Here is a 23,328-nt window from a genome sequence, read left to right on the forward strand (position 1 = left end):
GAGATAAAGCCCCATCTGACGCGTAATTGGGTTTTAAAGAAATCAGGGCACAACTGGACCGCCCACTTCCTCTGAGCAACGGTCGGGGGTTATAAGGGCCGAGAAGACGAGCGGCAAAAGCGGTTTTCCGAGGGAGCGTGCCTGTAGGTGAGTGTTGGTGTGAGAGAGAGGAAGAGGCGGAGCAGACAGGAATCATTAAGAAAAATACTGCTGCAACCATGCCCTCAACGGACCCCCGCGACCAAAAAGTCGCTGTCATCGGGGGTGGTCTGGTAAGAAACCTGCAATCTATCCGGCTACTACTCGTTGCGATTTTTATTTTTGCCTTTCGTTTAGAAAACGTCTCTGTCTTTACGTGCTGTCCACCGAACCGTCGCGGGATATATGTATCATTTAATGGCTAGGCCTTTTGGTTCCTTCTGTTTTTGACAGGCACCACCCTGATATTCAGGTTTCGGGGGGGGGGGGCGGGGTTTTTGGACGTTGGTGATCCGTTTTCAGACTTGGTAGCGGTGAAAGTGTTTAAAAATGCAAATGAATGAAACCGACCCTTTGTTTAAGTGATAGTCATATTTGGTGAGCGCTTACTGGGTGCAGAGCGCCGTACTAAGCGCTCGAGAGAGTGCAGGAGTACCCGGTGGAAACCGGCTGCGTCGGATGAGGCCGCTCGCGGAGTGAGATGAGGGACTAGGAGATAAAGTGGCTTGCTTGGGGCTAATGATTGTGGATTTGAGGGCTTCGGATCGTGGAGGTCTCCCAGCAGGCTCGGTACCACCTCTGAACTGAAGAAGGGGAAGCAGCGCGGCAAAATGGATAAAGCCCGGGCCCGAGAGTCAGAAGGTCATGGGTTCTAACCCCGCCCCCGCCGCTTGCCTGCCGTGTGGCCTCGGACAGGTCACTTCACCTCCCTGTGCCTCGGTTACCTCGTCTGTAAAATGGGGATTGAGACCGTGAGCCCCGTGTGGGACGGGGACTGTGTCCAACCTCATCTGGTTGAATCTACCCCCGCGCTTAGTTTAGTGCCTGGCACGTAGGAAGCACTTAACAAATACCATTTTTATTATTATTATCATTTTCATTATTATCAAGAAGTTTAGAGTCTTAACGAAATGCACAAGCATAGAAATAGTATTTACTGCCGTTAGTACCGTGTGCAGAACGAGGGACGAGGGATTCAGAAGTAAGCTCTGCGTGTCAAGCGCTGTTGTAAGCGCCGGGGTCGGCACACGTGATTTCGGTAGGACGCGGTCCCTGTCCCGCGTGGAGCTCACGGTCTAAGTAGGAGGGAGAACGGGGATTTAATTCCCGTTCTCCAGCTGAAGGAACTGAGGAACAGAGACGTTAAGCGACTTGCCCGAGGTCACGCAGCCAGCAGTTGGCAGAGCTGGAATTAGAACCCAGGTCCTCTCGACACCCAGGCCCGCGCTCTTTCCACTGGGCCACGCTGCTGCTCCCCAAGATGCGCTGCCTTTCTCGCCCCAGTTTCTTGTCTGCCATTCCCCTCCTAGGGCTGCTAAGCTTTCAGAATGAAACTGTTGTACTTTCCCGAGATATGCGGTAGAGCGAGGGCCTGGCAGTCGCAGGGCCTGGGTTCTAATCCTGACCCTGCTGCGTAACCTTGGGCAAGCCACTCAACTTCTCCGTGCCCTCATCTGTGAACTGGGGATTCAAAACCGGTTCTCCCATCGAGACCGCGAGCCCCGGACGGGGTCTGTGCCCGACCCCGATTATCTTCTGTCTACCCCAGTGCTCAGCAGAATGCTCGGCACAGAGCAGGCACTCCTGCGATTCTTACTAAACGTCTGAAAGGAAGTGGAACATTTTTCCGGAGGTGCGGCCGCTAGGTCGTCAGCTCGTTGAGGGGAGGGATTGTGGTTACCGCTCCAGGGAACCCTCCCGAGTGTGCAGTAAAGCGTTCTTCGCCCCATAAGCACTCAATAAGTACCACTGATTGCCCAAGTCCTCTGACTCGGTTTCCACTGGACCACACTAAAGAGGATAATATCGTAAAGAAAGATCTTTCCTCTCTAAATGGATAAGAAAATCTCTTACCACTTAGCGGCCATAATATTGATTGAGCATCTCCCTTACCGCTTAGTGGCCATACTATTTATCGAGCACCTGCTTCAGTGCTCCGTACCCAGTAAGCGTTGAATAAATACGACTGATCGATCATCCCCTAGGCCACCCAAAAGAGAATAGCATTGTGAAGCAAAATGTTCCCTTATTAATGGGAAAGAAAATCTCCCAACAGTAGCGGGAGTATCTGTCGAGTACTTAGATCGGACTCGCCCGAGCGCTTAGTACAGTGGTCCGTACCCAGTAAGCGCTCAGTAAATCCTGTTGATCGATCCGTTCGGTGTAATTCCGCGTACTGAGCGCCTGGGAAAGTACGGCACACGAAAAGACACCTTCCTGGGCCACGGGGAATTTACGGTCTTAAAGATGACGGTAAATGGCACGGGCCCCCAAGACCTTTTTTTAACTCCTGTCTTGGTAAAAGTCACGAAGCCGGCCAGGATAGCCGCCGGCTGGGGTGACGGCAGGAAGCCACGTAAAAATATATTACTTCCGCAGATTAGTTGCAGATGCTCTACGTTTTACCCTGGTAAGCGGTCTTGGGCCCTCCAGGTGGCATGGAAAAGTTCTCGATGAAAATGAGCCCTAAAATCACTAGGCATCCATCTGCTAATAGGATGATCTCTCGGGCAATTAGGGGTGGCTCCTAATTAATCTTCTCAGAATTGCTTCTGCACTTAGTTCAGTATTCTAAGCCCCTAATAAACGATTGTAATAATCAGAGGATTCCTGGAGGATCGTATAAGGAAATGTGTCTATTTTTGTATTATGCTCCCCCAAGTGCGTAGTTCAGTGCTCTGCGCACAGCGCGCGCTCAATAAATAGGATCGAATGAATAGTACGGGAGAGACTCAAAAGCTTTCTTAAAACACAGAAACTCCCGGGGGTTATCAGGGTCAGAGAAAGAGAGTAGATTAGTCTGAGGGGATTTTTTTTTCCCTCTCCCAAAGCCATGTTGATTTTTATTCATTGTCCCTTAGCAGTCCAAAGACAAGCCTATCGATTATCTGGATGTTTGGATAAGTCTAACATTTCCAGGATTATCCCGTTCTTCGCCCCCAACCTTTTTTTATGTTCGTTCCATTGGCCGGTCCCTGGTTTTTAGGCATTTTCCTCGGTCCTCCAAGAGCGCTCGGAAATACGGTAACGTCCCGTGACTCTGCGGGGGCTCGGGGCTACCGATTCTATTTTTTTGTTTCTTTAAGTGCTTGTTATGCGCCGAGATCTATCGGCGTGGCTCAGTGGGAAGAGCCTGGGCTCGGGAGTCAGGGGTCATGGGTTCGAATCCCAGCTCTGCCCCTTGTCAGCTGGGTGACTGGGGGCAAGTCACTTCACTTCTCTGGGCCTCAGTGACCTCATCTGTAAAATGGGGATTAAGACGGTGAGCCTCACGTGGGGCCACCTGATGACCCGGTATCTCCCCCAGCGCTTAGAACGGTGCTCGGCACATAGTAAGCGCTTAACAGATACCAACATTATTATTATTATTCTAATCAGGTGCTGTATTTCTGACTTCCCAAAGAGGGTAGTTGGAGGATGTGGACGGCACCTCTCTGTGCTCCTTCACTCCTGACTTTCCATCCACTGATAAACTTCGGGGATGTATCTAATAATAATAGGAATAATAATTACGGTTTCTGCTAAGCGCTTACCGTGTGTCAAATACAGTTCTAAGCGCTGGGGTAGATACAAGGTAATCAGGTTGGACTCGGTCCCTGTCCCGCACGGGGCTCTCAGGGTGACCTTGGGCAAGTCGCTGCCCTTCTCTGGGCCTCAGTCACCTCAGCGGTAAAATGGGGATTGAGACCGTGAGCCCCACGTGGGACGAGGGCGGCGTCCACCCTGATTAACCTCTGTCCGCCCCAGGCCTGGCACAGAGTCAGCACTTAGCAAACGCCATAAAAACAGAAGAAAGCGGCAGGAACCTGTTCGCTGACTCTCAAAGCAGAGAGTTGTTTCTGTAGTTGCCTCCGCGACAGTTATCTCCACCGCGGGCCCCCAGAATACTATCCGTTGCTGAGGGGATTCCCTTTGGGATTCAACAGTGCTACAACCGAAAGGGGAAATGGCCCGCTGACTTTTAGAAGCAGCGTTCCGTAGTGGAGAGAGCCCGGGCCTGGGAGCCGGAGGGACCTGGGTCCTGATCCTGGCACCGCCACTTGTCTGCTGTGTGACCTTGGGCAAGTCACTTTACTTCTCTGGGCCTCAGTTACCTCATCTGGGAAAGGGGGATTGAGACTGTGAGCCCTCCCCCTCCCGGGACAGGGACTGTGTCCAACCCACTTTGCTTGGATCCACTCCGGTGCCTAGTACGGTGCCCGGCACGTTACAAGTGCTTAAATACCCCAATTTGGACTATAATTGTAACTTGGCAGTGGAGCGTTCACCCGTGCCACCCGTGCCAGTGCCATTCGTGTGCGTTCACCTTGCTTCCTGCTCACAAAATGAGGCAGCGTATTCTAGAGAAGCAGCGTGGCTCAGTGGAAAGAGCACGGGCTTTGGAATCAGGGCTCATGAGTTCGAATCCCAGCTCTGCCACTTGTCGGCTGTGTGACCGTGGGCGAGTCGCTTAACTTCTCTGTGCCTCAGTTCCCTCATCTGTAAAATGGGGATGAAGACCGGGAGCCCCACGTGGGACGACCTGATTCCCCTATGTCTACCCCAGCGCTTAGAACAGTGCTCGGCACATAGTGAGCGCTTAACAAATACCAACATTATTATTATTAGGCCAGTGTGGGCGGGGAGCTTCTCTGTCGTCCTCTGCCGAGCACTTAAATCGTGGGATTTGTTAAGCGCTTACTGTGTGCCGGGCCCTTTACTAAGCGCGGTAATTGGGTTGGACCCTGTTTCTCATAAGGCTCACGGTCTTAATCCCCATTCTACGGTTGAGGCCCAGAGAAGTGAAGCGACCTGCCCGAGGTCAGAGACCCCGCGTCCTTCTGACTCCCAGGCCCGTGCTCTCTCCGTTAGGCCACGCTGCTATTGTGTGCGGAGCACTGTACTAAGCGTCTCTTACAATATAACAGAATCGAGCAGGCGCTTTCCCTGCCCCTAGCGAGCTAGCGGGACTATTTATGACTTCCTTTCTTTCCACCGAAACCCAGCTGAAGCCCATCTGGGTTTCTTTGGTGACCGCTGGCCTCTTTCACATCCCGCTTTCCCTTCCTTTTGCAGGCATGAAAACGTAGGTCCCATCTGCTGCGGTAATCCCTCCGCCTCCTGAACTCTGCCACGCGCAAGTGAGCCGCGGCTTAGCCGGGAAGTAGGGTCAGGTGGTGTTTAGAGAAAGCTGGGAGGGGTTGGCGTGTTACTGGATTCTGTTGTTTCTTCTCCCCAGCCAAGCCCTCCCTGTCCGCCCCCCCCGGCCGGGATCGTGGCCGCCTACGGCGGGGACCGCGACGTTCGTTCTTTTCAATCATTTGATCGTATTTATTCAACACTTACTGTGGGCACTGCGCTGTAATAATAATAATAATTACGGTATTTGTTAAGCACTTTCTATGTGCCAGACACTGTTCTGAGCACTGGGGTAGGGGGTCGGGTGATCAGCTAGCCCCGCGTGGGGCTCACCCTTTTAATCCCCATTTTGCAGATGAGGTAAATGAGGCCCTGAGAGGTTAAGTGACCCGCCCAAGGTCACACAGCAGCCAAGTGGCGGAGCCAACAATTAAACCACGGTGAGCTTACGGTCTAGAAGGGGAGGCAGACGTTAACATAAATAAATGAATTACAGATATCCATTCTCTTAGCACAGTGCCCGGCCCATAGTGAGCGCTTAACAGACGTCATCATCATTATTATTGGTGTCATTAGTGATGGCCAGCCAGGGAGAGAGATTTCATTCCAGCCACTTAGTAGTATTTACAGGCTGCAGGAACCCGGAGGAATGCGAAAACAATTTCTCCTTATTTCCAGGTGGGAAATGTCAATGCGTGTTTTTTGGCAAAAAGGGGCTTCCAAGTTGACATCTATGAAGCCAGGGAAGGTAAGTCAGTCCTAATCTTTGTCGAAGTAGTCCAAGAATTGACTGGGGGGGGATGGAGGGGGCCTAGGGTAAGGGTTTTGGGAGGGGATTCAACAGAAAGTGCCTCCTCCATTTTGAGTGAAGAGTGGAATTCTCCAATTCATTCATTCAATAGTATTTATTGAGCGCTTACTACGTGCAGAGCCCTGTACTAGGCGCTTGGAGTGGACAATTCGGCAACTGATAGAGACGATCCCTGCCCATTGACGGGCATGACTGCTAGGACGCCCAGGGAGCTGCTGTCTCATTCACTCAGTCAGTCGTATTTATTGAGCGCTGACTGTGTCGTTCAGAGCACTGTACTAAGTGCTTGGGAGAGTACAGTAGAACAATAAGCGGACACGGCCCCTGCCCGCAATGAGCTTACAGTGTAGAGGGGGAGACAGACAGGAATAGAAATAAATGACATGTACACACGTGCGGCGTGGGTGGGACGGGGGTTGAATCAAGGGAGCGGATCAGGGCGACGCAGAAGGGAGTGGGAGAAGAGGAAAGGGGGGCTTAGGGAAGCTCCCTTCAGCTGAGGTCCAAAGCATCCTGTCCGGACCATCTCCCCGCTCGGACTTTATCCTTACGAGCTGGAGGAGCCCGGCGACCATTAGATTTTGTTTTAAAAGGGGAAATTCACTTGAATCGAACCGAAAGAAAGAAAGCCAGCCGCCGCCTCACGTCTGAGGCTCGGTTCGGCATTCCAGAATTTGCTTCTGACGTGAAGATGTCCTTCCTCCGTGGCAGATCTTCGAGTCGCTAAGGTCGCCCGCGGACGGAGCATCAACTTGGCTCTTTCTCACAGAGGGCGGCAAGCCCTCAGATCCATTGGGCTGGAAGACCAGGTATGCTGTCGCTCTACCTTTCCCGTTAATAATAATAATAATAATGATGGTATTTGTTAAGGGCTTACTATGTGCAGAGCACTGTTCTGAGCGCTGGGGGGGGATGCAAGGCGATCAGGTCGTCCCGCGTGGGGCTCGCAGTCTTAATCCCCATTTTACAGATGAGGTGACTGAGGCACAGAGAAGTTAAGTGACTTGCCCAGAGTCACGCAGCTGATACGCAGTTCCCGGGGCTCACACAGCGCTCCTTCAGTCGAGCAGTAGTATTTAATGAGCGCCTGTTGTCTGCTTGGGAGATTTCAATCTATAGGATTTACTGAGCGCCCGCTGTAGGCTTGGGAGATTTCGATCACTAGTACTTATTGAGCACCTATTGCGCGATCGGGAGATTTCCATCGATCAGTAGCGTTTATCGAGCTCCTAGTGTGCGCTTGGGAGAGTTCAGTCAATCGATGGTATTTATTGAGCACCTATTGTGTGCTTGAGAGATTGCAATCGATCGATAGTCTTGAGCGTCTACCATTTGCTTGGGAGCGATCAATCATTCAATCGATAGTATCTAGCGGGTGCCTACAATACGGTTAGGACAGTACGACGGAGAAAGTGGATGGGATTCTTGCTCCCGAAGACCTCACAGGGTAGCTGGGGATCCGTGATTCGATTTCACCGCATCTTGGGAGACCGGATTTTTGCCTTGATTTATAGTGATCTCCCAGGCTTCATTCTTCACGTTTAAGAAACGGATTTAGAGGACTTGATCTTTAGGTCAGCATTCGACGCTCGTGGGCTTACCTCGGTCGGCTGTAATTTCCAGCCCCGCGCGATTGATTTTCTTTCAGGTTGTGTCCCAGGGGATTCCGATGCGATCGAGGATGATTCATTCTCTTTCGGGGAAAAAATCTGCCATTCCCTATGGCAAGAAGAACCAGGTAGATTTCAGTCAGTCAATCGTATTTATCGTCACACTGTAATTAAATTACAGATATGAACGTAAGTGCTTTGGGATGTGAAGGGTGGGTGAATAAAGGGAGATCGATTGGTAAGGCTCCAGGCCCCTTTGTGCCTGGCATTATGTATTCTCAGCCTCTAGTTTTCCTCTACCGTGGCTCAGGCTGATGGATTGATGTGATTTGGGAGGTTAGGACTTAATCGGGGAAGACGTGTTGGAGGAGCAGGGATTCGTGAGAATGGATTTGTTTTCAAAATCAGTCCCGCGTGCATTTTCGAAGAAAAAAAACGTGTATTTTCACTTTGGCCGGAGAAATTAGAGGAGAGGGAGGCATCTGTTCATCCTGGGAAGGTGAGAACCACGTATGATATCATCTGCTCGACTGCGAAGCCATGCGATCGTTCAGTCAGTGGCATTTATTGAGCGCTTACTGTGGGCAGAGCACTGTACTGAGCGCTCGGGTGAGTAAAATACAACAGATCTGGTAGACAGGTTCCCTGTCCGCAACGAGTTGGCGGCCCAGAGGGGGAGGTAGACATTAAAATAAATTCCGTAGATGCTCTGAGGCATTTATGAGGTGGGGGAAAGAGCTTAGTTTTACCCACTTGTCTTTCTTGCAGTATATTCTTTCCATCAGCAGAGAAATTCTAAACAAAGAGCTTCTGACTGGTAAGTCTCATGCCCTGTGCTAACCACCCCGGTCTAATTCCGTCTTCAACGTGCTCAATATTTGAGCGAACCTGGGGCAGCCCTTGTGAATTTAAGATTTTCCGGGGATCTGTCACCTTGACGCGTTCCCAGATTCTTAGAAATCAGATCGATGGTCTTCAGAGAACGTTTACTCGTAGGCCTTCCTTCTAAGATTCCGCCAGCACCGACAGATATGGGTGGGAAACTCCTAACCCACGCCACCGTGCCGTCGGTTCTGCTGTAACGCTCGATTTATTGCGAGGTCTGGATAAAATGAGGTGGCAGAATTCATCTCACACAACAAATCTGTCTCGGTAGAACACGCTGCCCCCAAATTGACGCGAGTAGATTCGTTACAGGACGTAACGGTCGAGGGCAAGCAGGTGGCGTCCCGTGGCACCTGATGTGCCGAGCTTCCTGATGATAACGGTACTCATTAAGCGCTTACTGTGTGCCAGCCACTCTTCTGAGCGCTGGGGCGATACAAGTTTATCAGGTTGGACCCAGCCCCTGTCCCTCATGGAGCGCCCCGTCTTAATCCCCATTTTACAGATGAGGTAACTGAAGCCCAGAGCGGTCGTGACTTGCCCAACTTGCATAGGTTTCCCTAACGTGGCATTCTTTGAGAGCACAGCTCCCGGGCTAAAGGAGAACCGTCCGTAATCATAATGTCACGAACGCTCTCTTTTAAAGCGCGAGCCGGCTGATGTTCCCAGCTCCGGGCCTCTTGGATGAGAGAGCTCGATGAGACGATTTTCACCCAGAAAGAGGAAGGAGTCAGTGTTTCACACGTCCTTTATTCACAGAGCCCGAGAGTTGGGCTGACGCATTCTCGGAACGGCGCTCGATACGTACCGAGGGCATAACGAACTCCGTAAAAAGCAGAAAAAACGCATTTGTATCTTGTCAGAGCACCTCTCCCGTGAGATACGGCGGGTCCGGAGAGGTACTGCCCCCTCGGGACTGGGAGACGTGGGAGACGTTGCTCCTACTTTTCACCTTTTTTCTTTCCCCTCCAGAGGTTGAAAAATATCCCAATGCAAAGGTGCACTTTGGCCACAAACTGTTGAACTGCAGACCCGAGGAAGGAAAGCTCACTGTGCTCGGGTAATCATTGGAGCAGGCAGCCGTGGGGATGGGGAGAGGTCGGTCGGTGGGCAGAAGGGGCTGAGCTGGCACCTTCCCAATTTGCTTTTCGGTTAATCATTTTCAAAACCTCAAATCAGTGACCTGGACAGGCTTAGTTTTTAGACCGGACAGGCTGTACTCGGAAAGAGAATGGAACGAAAAAAGCCGTGAGGATTCGAACCCAAGCTGGTGACGCAAGCAAGGAAAAGTAACACTCGGAGACAGGGCTGGATAGATCAGAAAAGGGGGGAATGTGACCGAGTGCCCGTTCACCTCCGGAGAGGTGCGAGTGACACGGCGGCCCCCCCCCCCCCCCCCCCCCCCCCCAGTTTGGCTGTGCCTTTATTTACGACATATAGGAGCACTAGATAATCACGAAAGAACTCGGACAAGTGTGTTTTCTTCGGTGACAAAAGAGACTCTTCAAGCAGGCCTTATCCGTTTTGGGTAAGAGGCGATCTCCTGTCCCCCGGAATTTGGCATTTGCGGACGTGATATACATCCCACCTGAAATGGGGGCCTTCCTGAGACACAAACAGAGTCATTTAGATCAAGAGCCGCTATGCTCAGATTGCTGTTTTTAACACAGGGTTCGTTTATTTTTTTATTCCGGTGGTCTCTAGCCTAGCGGATGGAGCCCGGGCCTGGAAGTCAGAAGTTTCTAATCCCGGCTCCGCCACTTTTCATTCAGTAGTATTTATTGAGCGCTTACTATGTGCAGAGCACTGTACTAAGCGCTCGGATTGGACAAATCGGTAACAGATAGAGACGGTCCCTGCCCTTTGACGGGCTCACGGTCTAATCGGGGGAGACGGACGAGAACAGTGGCAATAAATGTGTGACCTTGGGCGAGTCACTTGGTTTCTCTGTGCCTCAGTTACCTGATATGTAAAACGGGATTAGGACAGTGAACCCTATGGGGGACAGGGACTTCTTCCAACCCGATTGGCTTGTATCTCCCCCAGTATTTAGTACGGTGCCTGGTACATAGTGAGCGCTTAACAAATACCGTCAACAACCTCAACAGTCTCCCTACCGGGCCATCGGTCAGTCGGTCGTATTAATTGAGCGCTCACTGTGTGCAGAGCACCGTACTAGGCGCTGAGCGCTGCGAGCACCGAGTTCTCAACTCGATGGCCTTTCTCGATTTTACAGATCCAACGATGGGCCCGTGGAAATTGCGTGCGATCTCATTGTTGGCTGTGATGGAGCTTATTCTACTGTGAGAAAACAGCTCTTGAAGCAGCCACGTTTCAACTTCAGCCAACAGTACATCTCTCACGGATACATGGAACTGACCATTCCACCCAAGAATGGAGAAGTAAGTAAAATAACAATGATAATAATAATAATAATAATAATTAATGCTTTTTGGTAAGCGCTTACTCTGTGCCGGGCACCGTTCTCGGCGCTGGGATAGATACAGAGTAATCAGGTTGGACACAGTCCCCGTCCCACGTGGGGCTCACGGTCTTAATCCCTTCACGACCTCATAATGATAGTAATGATCATAATACAGGGGTATTTGAGAGCTTACTATAGGCCAAGCATCATATTAAGCGCTGGGGTAGATACAGTTCAATAGGATCAGACACAGCCCCGGTCCCCTATGCAGCAAAATAGGCATTTAATCCCCATTTCACAGTTGAGTAAACTGAGGCTCAGAGAAGACACAGGGGCCTCAGAGATTTGCCCAAGGTTACACAACAGGTAAGTGGAAGAAACGAGATTAGAATCTAGGTGTTCTAACTCCCAGGCCATGTTACGTGCAGCGAGGCCTGTCCTAGGATTTCTTTTATCCGGATTTCTTTCCTAGAAAAAAAGCCCAGCGAATTTTGCCGGGTGACCTCCTTTGAGATCAGACCTCTTCCCCTGACGAGGTTTCTCCCCGTCCTTGGAAGTATTATCCAATCTAATGGTGATCCTTAATCAATCAAATTTATTAAGCGCTTAGAATGCGCAGAGCACTGTTCGAAGCGCTCGGGAAAGTACAACGCAACAGGATGAGCAGACGCATTCCCTGCTGGAAAAGGCAGATTTGGGGAAAAGCCTGTTCTCCTCGCGGATCGTTCACCATCCTCGGAAAGGTTATCGATTCCTGTGGTGACCGGGAGAAGGAAAAACCGTATCTGGAAACCAACCAAATAATCGGAGGCAGGGATTTTTGTTTGTTTGTTTGTCTCTGCCCTTCCTCTTTTAGCTCTTCCTCTTGTTGAGTCAATATTTCACTGTAATAAAGAGCATAGCTGTTTTCATAATGTAATGAGCAAATGGAGACCAGAGTCCATCGTGGAAATAAGGTTCCTGGCCAATCAGGAGGAACAGTTGTCTTCCAAGAATGCTAGAGCAAGCAGATTGATTATTTGTTTTGAGTGGAAAATGTGATGGCTTCTGTGAATTGATCCAATCTGCCCTGCTCTTTAATTGAAAAAGAGATAATGGATTGGATGAGTACAGCCACCCGCTTCTGCCTTAACGACGTAAGTTTCTTGTGGACAGTCAGCGGATCGTATTTACCGAGTGCTTACTGGGCGCAGAGCGCCGTACTAAGAGCTTGGGAGAGTACGATATAGCAATATAACAGACACATTCCCTGCCCACAACAAGCTTGCCAGTCTAGAGGGGGAGACGGACATTAATGTAAATAAATAAAATGACAGATGTGGACATGAGTGGTGTGGGGCTGGGATGGGGGGATGAATAAAGACAGCGAGTCAGGATGATGCGGAAGGGAGTGGGAGAAGAGGGAAGGAGGGCTTAGTCTGGGAAGGCCTCTCGGAGGAGATGGACCTTCAGGAAGGCTTCGAAGGTGGGGACGGTCATTGTCAGATATGAAGAGGGAGGGCGTTCCAGGCCAGAGGCAGGACGTGGGCGAGAGGTCGGCTGCCAGACAGGTGAGATGGAGGGACGGTGAGAAGGTTAGGATTAGAGGAGTGAAGTGTGCCTCTCAACTCCGTTATATTGGACTCTCCCAAGCACCTAATATAGTGCCCTGCACACGGTCGGTGCTCAACAGATACGGCGGAGAATCCGTCGGGGAGACGTCCCGTTCACGAAGCTCATCCTGGGCCCCTCGTGCAAAATCTGTTTCTTCCCCCACTGCATCTCGTTATATCCGGATGGATATACGTTACCGGAAAAGCCATTCCCGTTTCCAGACAGTAGCGTTCTCCCCAAACCACCTAGTGCGAGCGTGCACCGTGGTGGATCTGAACTTTGCTTTATAGAGGAATGGTCGATCAGTCGGTAGTATTTACCGAACGCGGCACGGCCTGGTGGAGAGAGCCCGGGCTTGGAAGTCAGAGGGACCCGGGTTCTAATCCCCGCTCCGCCCCTTGTCTGCTGTGTGACCCTTGGGTAAGTCACTTTGCTTCTCTGTGCCTCAGTTACCTCCTCTGGAAAATGGGGATGAAGACTCTGAGCCCCTTGTGGGACAACCCCATTTGCTTGTGTCCACCCAGGGCTTAGTACAGGGCCTGGCCCTTGACAGATACCACCATTATATTATCATAAAATGGGGATCAAGACTGCGAACCCCAAGCGGGACAACCTTCTACCTCGTATCTACCCCAGCGCTTAGAGCACGGCTTGGCACCTAATAAGCACTTAACGAATGGCATCGGCGGCGTCGTCATTATTATTATTGCGTTCTCGATCCTGTCACAGGCACGGGGCGCAACCTTATTGTCAACAGAGCCTCTCTTCTCTCCCAAGGCAGTGCTCTATACTCAGCGAGTGCTCAATAAGTGCGACCGATTGATCGACCGATCGGGGGGTGGGGAAGGTCCACTCTCCGAAGCAAATGGCATCTTGGAGAAAACTCCTCCGAATGCCTTCTAGCCGTCGCACTGACACCTTCTTCAACCTTCCTTTTCTCTTCCAGTTTGCCATGGAGCCCAACAGCCTGCACATCTGGCCTCGGAACACCTTTATGATGATTGCGCTTCCTAATGCGGTAGGTTTAGAGGGCGTGGGCCTCGGCCATAAGGCCGGCGGTGATCCCGAAGGGAGGCAAACCGGCTCATCCCCACAGTGCGTTTCACCGGGTGCAGAACACTGCGCTAAGCCCTTGGGAGAGGACAGTGCGACAATAAGCAGACACGTTCCCCGACCACAGCAAGCTTCCGGTCCGGCGGGGGAGACAGACATTAATATAAAGAAATAAATGACAGATGCGGACGTAGGCGTCGTGGGGCTGGGAGCGGGGATGGATAAAAGGAGCGAGTCAGGGTGACGCAGAAGGGAGGGGGAGAAGAGGAAAGGAGGCCTGTGGAGGAGGTGCGCCTTCAATAAGCCTTTGTACAGTCCAAGCGCTTAGTACAGTGCTCCGCACATAGTAAGCGCTCAATAAATACTATTGAATGAATGAAGGCATTGGATATTTATTCATCTCAATGTCCGTCTACCCCGCCCCCAGGCTGAAAACTCGTTACGGGCAGGGAGTGTGTCTGCTAATCCTGTTGTGCTGTACTGTCCCAAGCGTTTTAGGGCAGTGCTCTGCACACGGTAAGCGCTCGATAAATGCGATCGATCGCTCTAGTGGGGGAGACGAACGTTAAATTACGGCCAGGGGAAACCCGACCTCACCGTGCCTCCCCTTCCTCTGGCAGAACAAGTCTTTCACGTGCACCCTGTTCATGCCCTTTGAAGACTTCGAAAGTCTCACGACCGGCAGCGAGGTCTTGGATTTCTTCAAGCGGAACTTTCCCGATTCCATCCCCCTCATCGGAGAGTGAGTTCTCCCGAGCGTGAGAAGCAGCGTGGCCTGGTGGAAAGAGCCCGGGCCCGGGTTCTAATCCCGGCCCCGCCACTTGCCGGCCGGGTGATCTTTAGGCGGATGGCTTCACTTCTCTGGACCTCCGTTTCCTCAAAATGGAGAATTCAGCACCTGGTCTCCCTCTTAGATTGGGAACCCCATGTAGGACAGGGACGGATGTTCTTGTACTACGTCTCGGTAGTGTGTTTGGCATCCAGTAAGTGCTAAAAAATAATAATTATGGTGTTTGTTATTATTGAAGACTTCACAGGAAGTCGACCCTTGCGTCTGACTGGTGTGGGTATGCTTTAGCGGACAGGAGCCGGGCCTGGGAGTCAGAAGGACCTGGGCTCTAAGCCCGGTTCCGCCATGCCTGCCGTGTGACCTTGGGCAAGTCACCTCACTTCTCCCGGCCTCAGTTACCCCATCTGGAAAATGGGAATTGAGACCGTGAGTCCCCCGGGGGACAGGGACCGTGTCCAACCTGATCAACTTGTATCCACCTCGGCGCTCAGGACCGCGCTTGGGACCTAATAAGCACTTAAGAGGTGCCATAATAATTATTATTATTTTTCCCTCTCAGGCAGGCTCTGAAGCGAGATTTCTTCCTGCTCCCAGCCCAGTCCATGATAGCCATAAAATGCTCTTCGTTCCACCTGAGTTCCAAGTGCCTGCTGATGGGAGACGCGGCCCACGCGATTGTACCATTTTTCGGACAAGGAATGAACGCGGTGAGTTCTCACCCCTCAGCGGAAGCCGAAAGCGGAACCTGGCGCCGGATGACATGATAGTAATCGTAATGACCCAGAAGGCCCTGGGTTCTAATCCCGGCTGGGCGATTCCCGACTCCCGATGCCGTTCCCCTCATCGGAGAGTGAGTTCTCCCGAGCGTGAGAAGCCGCGCGGCCTGGTGGAAAGAGCCCGGGCCTGGGTTCTGATCCCGGCAAGTCACTTAAGCTCTCTGTGCCTCAGTCCCCTCGTCTGGAAAATGGGGATTAAGACGGTGAGCCCCGTGCGGAACAGGGACTGGGTCCAGCCCGATTTGCCTGGATCCACCCCAGGGCTCGGTCCAATGCCTGGCGTATAGTAAGCGCTTCACAAATATCGCGGTTATTATTACTGTGGAGACTGAAGTCCCTTTCTGTCCCGCCTCCCTTCTCTGTCCCAGAGCACAGGGTGTTCCCGTTCACTAAAACGTCAGGGCGTGAAGCAGAAAGACAAAGTGTAGGCCTAAAATCACTTATGGCCACAGATTAGTTCAGGGTGTTTTTTGTATAGAAGAGAAAGGTCAGTGTGTTTATAGTTTCTCTCTCGTTCCTGGGTAATCATTAATGGAAAATTGGGGATCCAAAAGAGGTGAAGGTGAGAGGTTCGAAGGACGCCGAATAGGGCAATCTGGACAATTAAATGGGATTATTTGGAGACGTATAACAGGGGAAGATATCGTTAGGTTAGCGGCTCTACCGGTTAGTTATGAACCAGCGGGGAAATATGTAGCTTTTTAGTATATTCTCTTTACGGGTTAGTTATAAACCGGCGGAGAGCTGTGGGGAAGATCGTAGCTTTTTAGTATATTCTCTTTACAGGTTAGTGATAAACCAACGGAGATCTGTGGGGAACATCTTAGGTCTGTGGTGAATTCTCTTTCTGCCTCCCTCTTTTTTGCCTTAGAGAAGCAGCTTGGTTCAGTGGAAGGAGCCCGGGCTTGGGAGTCAGAGGTCATGGGTACTAATCCCACCTCTGCCACTTGTCAGCTGGGTGACTTTGGGCACGTCACTTCTCTGGGCCTCGGTTACCTCACCTGTGAAATGGGGATTGAGACCGTGAGCCCTATGCGGGAGAGGGATTGGGTCCAAACTGATTAACTTGTATCTACACCAGCGCTTAGAACAAGGCTCGCCGCATAGTAAGTGCTTAATAAGTACTAGGACCGTTATTATTATGATGATTATTATTATTGTTGTTTATCAGGCCCCGGGCCTATTCCTGGCCCTGGTTCTGGCCTCTGTCACACTGATCATCAGTTTTAATGCTTACAGTCTTCTCCCTTTATATGGTGAGAGGAGTGCATAGACCACATAACCAGTGAGGGATTCAACTGGGCTTTAATAGTTCACCTAAAAGCGCTTAGTACAGTGCTCTGCACATAGGACGCGCCCAGTAGATACCATCCACGAGGATGATTACCCACCGGTATCAGAAGAATTACCGTGCACCGAGAGGAATCGGTTGTTGGATCTTAAGAAAAATACGCCGCACCTCCAAATGCACACGTGACGGAGGACGTGTGGAGGTGTGGGAATGTGTGTGGACGTCTGTGACCGTACTGTGCCTGTTTATTTTTCTGTTGTACTCCCCCGCCCGCTTAGTACATTGCTCTGCACACGGTAGGTGTTCAACAAATACGACTGAATGAATAAATACACTGATATCTGCCCTGATGTACATCTGGTCACGAAGGACTGCATCGGCTCTATTACAGGCTATCGGTAATTTTCGCCTCATCTTCTTTCAGGGCTTTGAAGATTGTTTAGTATTTGATGAGCTCATGGATAAATTTAACAATGACCTCTGTAAGTAGAACTTTTGGGGGGCGGGGGGTGGGCTGGAGGCAGGGAGAGGACCCCAACTTCAATGAAAACAGACTGTACCTCTCATTCTTGATAACGATGCGTAATGGCGTGGGAGACGTAGGAGAATTAAATCTGTATCTGCTGACTAGCGACAGTTCTGTCCCCCGATTTCCTTTCCTCAGCTCTCTAATAATCGGATCGAAGCCGGTGGTTAAGTAAGCTCGTTGTGGGCAGGGAACCTGCCCGCTAATTCCGTTGTAATAATAATAATTCTGGTTTTTGTTAAGCTCTTACTATGTGCCGGCCACTGTACTAAGCCCCGGGGTGGATACAAGCAAATCGGGTTGGACGCAGTCCCTGTCCCACGTGGGACTCACGGTCTCGGTCCCCATTTTACAGATGAGGGGACTGAGGCCCGGAGAAGTGAAGTGACTAGCCCGAAGTCACACAGCCGACAGGTGGAGGAGCCGGGATTAGAACCCACGACCTTCTGACTCCCAGACCCGTGCTCTATCCACTGCGCCTTGCGCGAGCCACTGTGCGCGCAGTAAGCGCTCAATAAATTCGACTGACTGACTCTGCTCTGCCTTTTTTTTTTTTCTGGTGTTCGCTAAGCACTTACTATGTGACAAACACTGTTCTAAGCTCGGGGTAAGCGAATTGTGGACAGGAAAGGTGTCTGTTTATTTTTCTGTCGTACTCTCCCAAGCGCTTAGGACAGTGTTTTGCGTCCAGCATGCAATCAATACAATTGAATGAATGGGTAGATACAAGTTAATTAGGTTGGGCATAGCCCAAGTCCTTTCGGGCATTCAGCTGCCTTCATTCATTCAGTCGTATTTATTGAGCGCTTACTGTGTGCAGAACACTGTTCTAAGCGCTTGGAGAGTCCAGTTTGGCAACAGAGAGAGTCCCTACCCAACGACGGACTCACGGCCTAGAAGGGGGAGACAGACAGCAAAACAGTAGCATCGAAAGGGATAAATATAATTATAGATATATACACGTCATTAATAAGATGAATAGAATAGTAAATATGCACAAATATACACAGGCGCCGTGGAGCGGGGAAGGAGGTAGAGCAGAGGGAGGGAGCCGGGGCGACGGGGAGGGGGAGGAGGGGCAGAGGGAAAGGGGGACTCAGTCTGGGAAGGCTTCCTGAGGGCGGGGGGTGGCCTGCTTGATTTATTTTATGGCCAACCTTTCTCATCGGCCAGGGGCTCTTAGCCGACCCGTTGTTTCGCAGGCATCTGCCTTCCTGAATTCTCACGGCTTAGGACTCCGGATGACCACGCCATCTCGGACTTATCCATGTACAATTACTTAGAGGTACGGGAGAATGTAGCGCTCTCGTTTTGTGAACGTTAAGGATCTGGGCTGCTCGATGAATATTTTTTTTAATGGTATTTATTAAGCGCCTACTACGTGTCGAACACCGCTCTGAGCGCTGGGGGAGATATAAGTGAATTAAGTTGGACATCGATGGCGGGGTTCGGATCTGGGGGTCCGAGTGGACCGCGAGACGCACCAGCTTCCGGTATTCCGTAGCGTTTCTGCCTAAAAATTAGAGTACGGGATCGGGATTTAACACGGAGGGGTCTTTGTTCCCGCCGTACCTAGCGTGGTCAGTTAGCTCAGGAGAGTGTGGCACTCGGTGTTGAGTTGCACGAGCTCTTTTCCTGTTCCACCTCTATCGCCCCTTACCCCCCCTCCGCTTTTTATGCCAGGGAGGACTCGGTCTGAGAGAGTAAGAGATCAGGGTGCTTCAGGGAGGGCGTGAAAGCGCTCGCGGCGGGCCGGCGTCTCAGAGACTCTCGGGTCGCTTCCAGATGCGGTCGCACGTTAACTCCCGGTGGTTTCTCTTCCGGACGTACCTGGATCGGGTTCTCTACGCTCTCATGCCGTCCACCTTCATCCCGCTCTACACCATGGTAAGATGGATCTCGGGGCTCTTCCCCGTCCCAACTTCCGTCGGTCGAAGTCTGGCTCGAGGGCATCGTCTGTCCCGAGCCCCGCGTGAAACGCCGGGCTAGGCCCGGGGTGACCGGCTCGGACTCGGTCCCCCTCCTACGTTGTGGGGCTCACGGTCCCGGATTGATCAAGCGGACGTGTCTCCCGAGCGGTGTGCAGAGCACCTTCTGAGCGCTTGGGAGAGGACGCTGTATCGGAGTCGGTAGACGTAGTCTCTGACCGCAGTGATAATAGTCATTCATCCATTCATTCAATAGTATTTATCGAGCGCTTGCTATGTGCCGAGCACTGTACTGAGTGCTCGGAATGGACAAATCGGTGACAGATAGAGACCAGTCCCTGCCCTCTTACGGGCTCACGGTCTAATCGGGGGAGACGGACAGACGAGAACGATGGCGATAAATAGAATCGAGGGGATGAACATCTCATTAAAGCAATAGCGGATAAATAGAATCAAGGCGATGTACATCTCATTAACAGAATAAATAGGGTAATGAACATATATACAGATCTTATTATTATTATTTATATACAGATTGTATTATATACAAATAATGGCGTTTGCTAAGCGCTTACTATGTGCCAAGCACTGTTCTAAGCACCGGGGTAGATACAGGGCAATCAGGTTGTCCCACGTGAGGCTCACACTTCTAATCCCCGTTTTACAGGTGAGTAACGGAGGCACAGAGAAGCGAAGTGACTTGCCCAAAGTCACACAGCAGACAGGCGGCGGAGGCGGGATTGGAACCCACATCCTCTGACCCCCAAGCCCGCGCTCCTTCCACTGAGCCACGCTGCTTCTTCAGGGAGACGTCCTGTTTGCTTAGTGCTTACTGTGTGTCAAGCACTGTTCTGAGCGCTTGGATAGATACAAGTTAATCAGGGTGGACGCAATCCCTGTCCCACATGGGACTCACAGTCTGCGTAGGAGGGAGTGGGATTTAATCCCCTTTTTACAGATGAAATGACTGGTCCGAGGTCTCCCCACAGACGGTTGCCGGACCCAGGACCTCTGACTCCCAGGCCTGTTCTCTCTCTCCACTGGGCCACGCTGCTTCTCGACCTTCTATCCCCAAAAGAGCGATTTCTTTCCCAGTGGAAGCGGGCTGAAGGGGGAAATTCTTTCCTTTAGAGTTCTTGGAGACGCACTGGAGCTTCCTTGGGAAGTTTCGAGCCCGGGGCTTGGGAGTCAGAGGTCGTGGGTTCTAATCCCAGCTCCGCCACCTGTCTGCTCCGTGACCTTGGGTGAGCCACTTAGCCTCTCTGTGCCTCGGTGGCCTCATCTGGAAAGTGGGGATGAAGACAGCCCCACGTGGGACCACCTGATGACCTTGTATCTACCCCAGTGCTTAGAGACGCAGCGTGGCTCAGTGGAAGGAGCCCGGGCTTGGGAGTCAGAGGTCATGGGCTCGAACCCCGGCTCCGCCACTCGTCAGCTGTGTGACTGTGGGCGAGTCACTTCGCTTCTCTGTGCCTCAGTTATCTCATCTGGAAAACGGGGATGAAGTCTGTGAGCCTAACTCGGGACAACCTGATTACCCTGCATCTACCCCAGCGCTTAGAACGGTGCTCCGCACATAGTAAGCGCTTAACAGATACCAACATTAAGAGCTCTTGACACACAGCGCCTCACAGATGCCGTCGTCGTCATTATTTCGTCTGCTGAATGTTTCCTGCAGGTCTCCTTCTCCCGGATACGCTACCATGAAGTGGTGATGAGGTGGCGTTGGCAGAACAAGGTGAGAGCAGATGACCCTTGGTCGACCCGGAGGTTACAAGGTGCTCTCTTGGGGTTCGGGGACCCCTCTTTCGGGGAAAACTACAGAAACGGGGGCGGTAAAATTGCAGATTTGGTCTCCGTGCTCACCCTGCGGCCCAGAAGGCAACGGCACCCGCTTTACATCATCTCCCGCGGCGACGACGGGAACGGGAATAGTCGGGGTGATAGAATGGTCGTCGTGCTAACGGCCGTCTCCGGGACGCTAGCCGCTGCGGCCGGGATTGTGTCTCCTTTCGGTTCGAGTCGTATTTACTGAGCGTCTCCCGCGTGCCGAGCACTGTGCTGAGCGCCTGGGAGAGGACGACAAGAAAGGGACGCATTACCTGCCCAAGGTGACTGGTAGTAGTCGTGATCATTGTCAGAGTTGTCGGGATAATTGTCGTAGTAAGTCGTGATAATAGCCTTGGTAGGACGCGTAGTAATCTTTATTGAACACCCCCACTGCCTGTAGTAGCATTTATTTATTTTTTTTTAATGGTATTTATTAGGCGCCTACTCAGTGCCAGGCACTATACTGAGCACTGGGGTAGACACAAGCTTAATCAGGTCGACACAGTCCACGTCCCCCATGGGGCTCCCGATCTTCATCCCCATTTTCCGGGTGAGGTGACCGAGGCCCAGGGAAGTGAAGTGACTTGTCCAAGTCCACCCGGCAGGTAGGCGGCGGAGCCGGGATCGGAACCCGTGACCTTCCGATTCCCAGGCCCGGGCTGCATCCGCCGCGCCACACTGCTTCTCTTATACTGAGCGCTCTCTCGGTGCGGCGCGCTGTATCAGGCGCTCGTGAAGCTCAGAAGAATCGAGTGACACGTTCCCCACCCACAAGGAGCTTACACTCTAGCGGGAGAGACCAGCACGGTGTATTTACGACCGGAGGGCCGGAATAAATAAAAGGAGTGGACCTGTATTCGCATAGACATCTTCCCTCCCAGATCCCCTCCTCCGTCTGACTTTCCCTTCGCGACTTCCAAAGCCACCGTCCTCCCCGACTCTCACACCCACGACTTGGGCATCATCCTTGGCCGTTCCCCCTTTATGACCCACGTTCAAGTTGCTCCCACCTTAGTTCTAGGCCCCACCCCCTAAATGGTCACCCCGGTAGCCCAGCGACTTATCCTATCTCAGTTTGGCCGCTACCTCGGCCTCTTTGCCGGCCTCCGGGCCTCCGGCCTTTGCCCTCTCCAGACCGAACTTCACCATTCTGCTCAGATCATTCCTTTAACGTTAACTCGTATGTTATTATTTTAATGTCTGCTTCTCCCACCTTGTGCCCTAGACTGGAAGCTCATTGTGGGCAGGGAAAGTGTTATTATATAATATATATTATTATCATTATATTATATCACACTCTCCCAACCATCGAATCTTGACTTTCGCTATTATGCCCTCCCAACCGCCTCGTACACGGCTCTGCTCACAGTAGGCCCTCGAACGCTATCTACTGATTGCCGTACTACACTAAGCAGTTGAGAAATAGAAGCACCAAACTCATCCCTCGTCCACAGGGACCTTCCTCTCTGACAGGGGAGGCAGGAAGAGAGACGATCACCCCGATGGAATCAGAACCCATCAAGCCCTACTTGGTTTGCCGGAAGCCCGTTGCGGGCAGGGAGTGTGTCGGTTATGCCGTACTCTCCCGAGCGCTCGGGACAGTGTTCTGCCCGCGGTCAGCGCTCAATAAACACGATGGGTGGATTGATCTGGCAGTCTTCCGTGAATCGCTCGCTTCTCGGGGAACCAGTCCAGAGCCCTGACGGGGCCGTCGGTCGAGCGGGGGGATTTACCGAGCGCTCACGGTGTGCAGAGCACGGTACTACAAGAGTCGCTAGGCGCGATCTCTGCCCCGGAGGAGGTTCCAGTCGGATGGAGGGAGTGTTGGTATTGGGAGGTGGTGGTCTTTTACCGAATGAAACGGATGTTTTCTTGGTCTTTTCAGGTGGTGAAGAAAGGCCTTATGGTCTGCGGGTCGTTGTCCGCCTTGAGTGGGGCTTATCTACTCACTCGCTCCCTGTCTTGGCAATCAGTCCCCAGACTGTGGAGTAGCTGCGCGGCTTACCTGCACACTCTCCGAGGCTCTTCCTTCTGAATCCCGACAAGGAAACCGACGCCGGCGGGATCCCCGTATTTGGCGGAAGGAGGGAGGGCCGCGTGGCAGCCGATCGATGCCTTTGAACAGCCGTTCCTAGGCGCCCCGCTACCGTTCACGTCCAGCGTAAATTATATTAGTTATTCACAGCGGCGCCGAGTCATTTTGAATAGTTAAAACCCCCATCCCGAGCGTGTGCGGAAGTGTGATCTGGTAACGGTTTTCTTCCCCGTACCGTCGTCGAGCCAGATTCGGCGTCGGATGAATTGGCTTGAAACGCTCTGTCCCGATTACCTACGATGCCCTTGCCATTCCCAGAGTCCGGAAGCCGGCCCCGAATGGCATCAAAACTTGAATTCGTTTATTCAGTCGTATTTATTGAGCGCTTACCGTGAGGAAAGTACTGTGCTAAGTTCTTGGGAGAGTACAATGTAGCAATAAACGGACACATTCCCCGAA

General features: G+C 51.8%; 1 protein-coding gene across 1 annotated transcript; it reads left to right on the forward strand.

Annotated features, from left to right (window-relative positions):
* The first annotated feature begins 66 nt into the window (after positions 1-66).
* KMO (kynurenine 3-monooxygenase) lies at positions 67-23,328 on the forward strand. Its single transcript, XM_001514107.6, has 15 exons — positions 67-272; positions 5,995-6,064; positions 6,839-6,936; positions 7,776-7,865; positions 8,506-8,554; positions 9,595-9,682; positions 10,859-11,024; positions 13,587-13,658; positions 14,314-14,435; positions 15,043-15,190; positions 16,975-17,032; positions 18,279-18,361; positions 18,862-18,963; positions 20,683-20,742; positions 22,720-23,328. Exons 1-15 carry the CDS (start codon positions 219-221, stop codon positions 22,867-22,869), a joined length of 1,410 nt encoding a protein of 469 aa, XP_001514157.1. The 5' UTR covers positions 67-218; the 3' UTR covers positions 22,870-23,328.

This window comes from Ornithorhynchus anatinus, chromosome 19 (assembly GCF_004115215.2).
Source record: "Ornithorhynchus anatinus isolate Pmale09 chromosome 19, mOrnAna1.pri.v4, whole genome shotgun sequence".
Lineage (NCBI taxonomy): Eukaryota > Metazoa > Chordata > Mammalia > Monotremata > Ornithorhynchidae > Ornithorhynchus > Ornithorhynchus anatinus.